The sequence below is a fragment of the Lottia gigantea genome, assembly GCF_000327385.1.
Source record: "Lottia gigantea unplaced genomic scaffold LOTGIsca_3658, whole genome shotgun sequence".
Taxonomy (NCBI): Eukaryota; Metazoa; Mollusca; class Gastropoda; family Lottiidae; genus Lottia; species Lottia gigantea.
The window spans coordinates 1-1,578 of NW_008709244.1; the positions used below are offsets into that span (position 1 = coordinate 1).

The window sequence follows — 1,578 nt, forward strand, 5'->3', positions numbered from 1 at the left end:
TGAGTATATTGCTAAAAACATTCAACTGTATAAGATGAGAAATGGTAAGTAATTCTTCTTAATATAACACAGTCTTGTTAACACAATGTGATTTATTGAATGACAATCTATATGTTGTTGTCGCTTGATATTTTTTCTGTTCTCAAAATATGATGTCATGATCTCATCATAAAAAAAAGGCTATTAAGAAAACAAAATAAGTTGTAACTCATAGTGTCACTCTCACCTGATTGAATTTAAAAATACAGTGATTTCATGTATTTTAACAGGTTATGAACTGTCTCCACATGCAGCTGCCAACTTCACTAGAAAACAACTAGCAGATGCCTTAAGAAGTCAGGTAAGATGTGTAATCAGCGGATAATCTCTGTGGTATGGCAGTTAACATACTCCTGTTTGAAATAGAAATCTCTCAAGACTTCATAGAAGTTATAATCATTTCCCCATGTAAATGTATTGCTGATATTATGGTATCATTTGAATTCCAATCTAAAGATTAAAACTGATAGTTTTTATGAGGTTTATCAGATAGTAAACAATATTTAATAAATATTAAGATTTCATGGTTTTCTACGGAGCCCCTTAAGCGCAATTTTCAACACTTTTTATTATTATTTCGTTTAAACGAAATAATTAACGAAATAATAAATAAATATGTTTTCAAATATTTTGGAATTTTTATTCTTTTAAATTGTTCAATATTTTGTATGAATTAGCTATTATTATTATTATTACTATTAATGATATGTGTAGGGAAATTTATGCAGTTGATTTATGTGTCGAATTTTTAATGCATATATTTTTTCTCAGATTGAAATGAAATTTGGTGTGATTATCTATTATAATAAGTCCTTCGTCAAGTTTAAATTTGTCGATTTTTGCGATGAACGGAATGAGAGTTATTGCCCTTTACTTAGTAAAAATGCATCAAAATTTGTTGGCTTGAGAACACGATTGAGGTGACAATTTATGTAAGAATTTTATGAAATTTTGTACAGATCAGATTTTTGATACTATTTGACATAAATTGGCGACCACTTGATATATGTGATATATTTTAGACACCCTACAATGTAAACATGTTACTAGCAGGCCATGATAAAGAAGATGGTCCAAGTTTATATTATATGGATTATTTAGCATCATTAAATAAAGTGCCATTTGGTGTCCATGGTTATGGTGGTTTTTTCTCCTTATCAGTTATGGATAGATACTATCAAAAAGGTATATTGCATTGAGTTAATATCCATAAGCATCATGTAAATACAGTACTTATTTATATTAGTTTGTACAGGTTTCAAATGAGATGAAAAGAGATTATGAAGTTTGTAATATAAACACAATTGTATGAAGGAGTTAGTCTGAAAATTGTCAAATCAAGTCTCTGTTAGCTAAACTTATTCACAACATTTTAAATGAGTCTGGGGAATTTTAATATTTCTGACAAATTGAGAAAAAAAAAATCTATTAAATTTTGTTATATATATATCCCTATTTTTTTTTATTAGATATGAATCAAGATGAAGCTATGAAGTTATTACAACAATGTATAGATGAGGTAGAATGCTTTGTTTCTAT

At 27.8% G+C, this 1,578-nt stretch overlaps 1 protein-coding gene across 1 annotated transcript; it reads left to right on the forward strand.

Annotated features, from left to right (window-relative positions):
• LOTGIDRAFT_70691 (hypothetical protein) lies at window positions 1–1,564 on the forward strand (the record flags this gene model as incomplete). The annotated part of the gene is made up of 4 exons (XM_009058964.1): window positions 1–44; window positions 270–340; window positions 1,062–1,224; window positions 1,509–1,564. Coding segments are annotated over 4 exons (334 nt in total), but the record flags the coding sequence as incomplete, so codon positions are not given.
• Window positions 1,565–1,578: the final 14 nt, after the last annotated feature.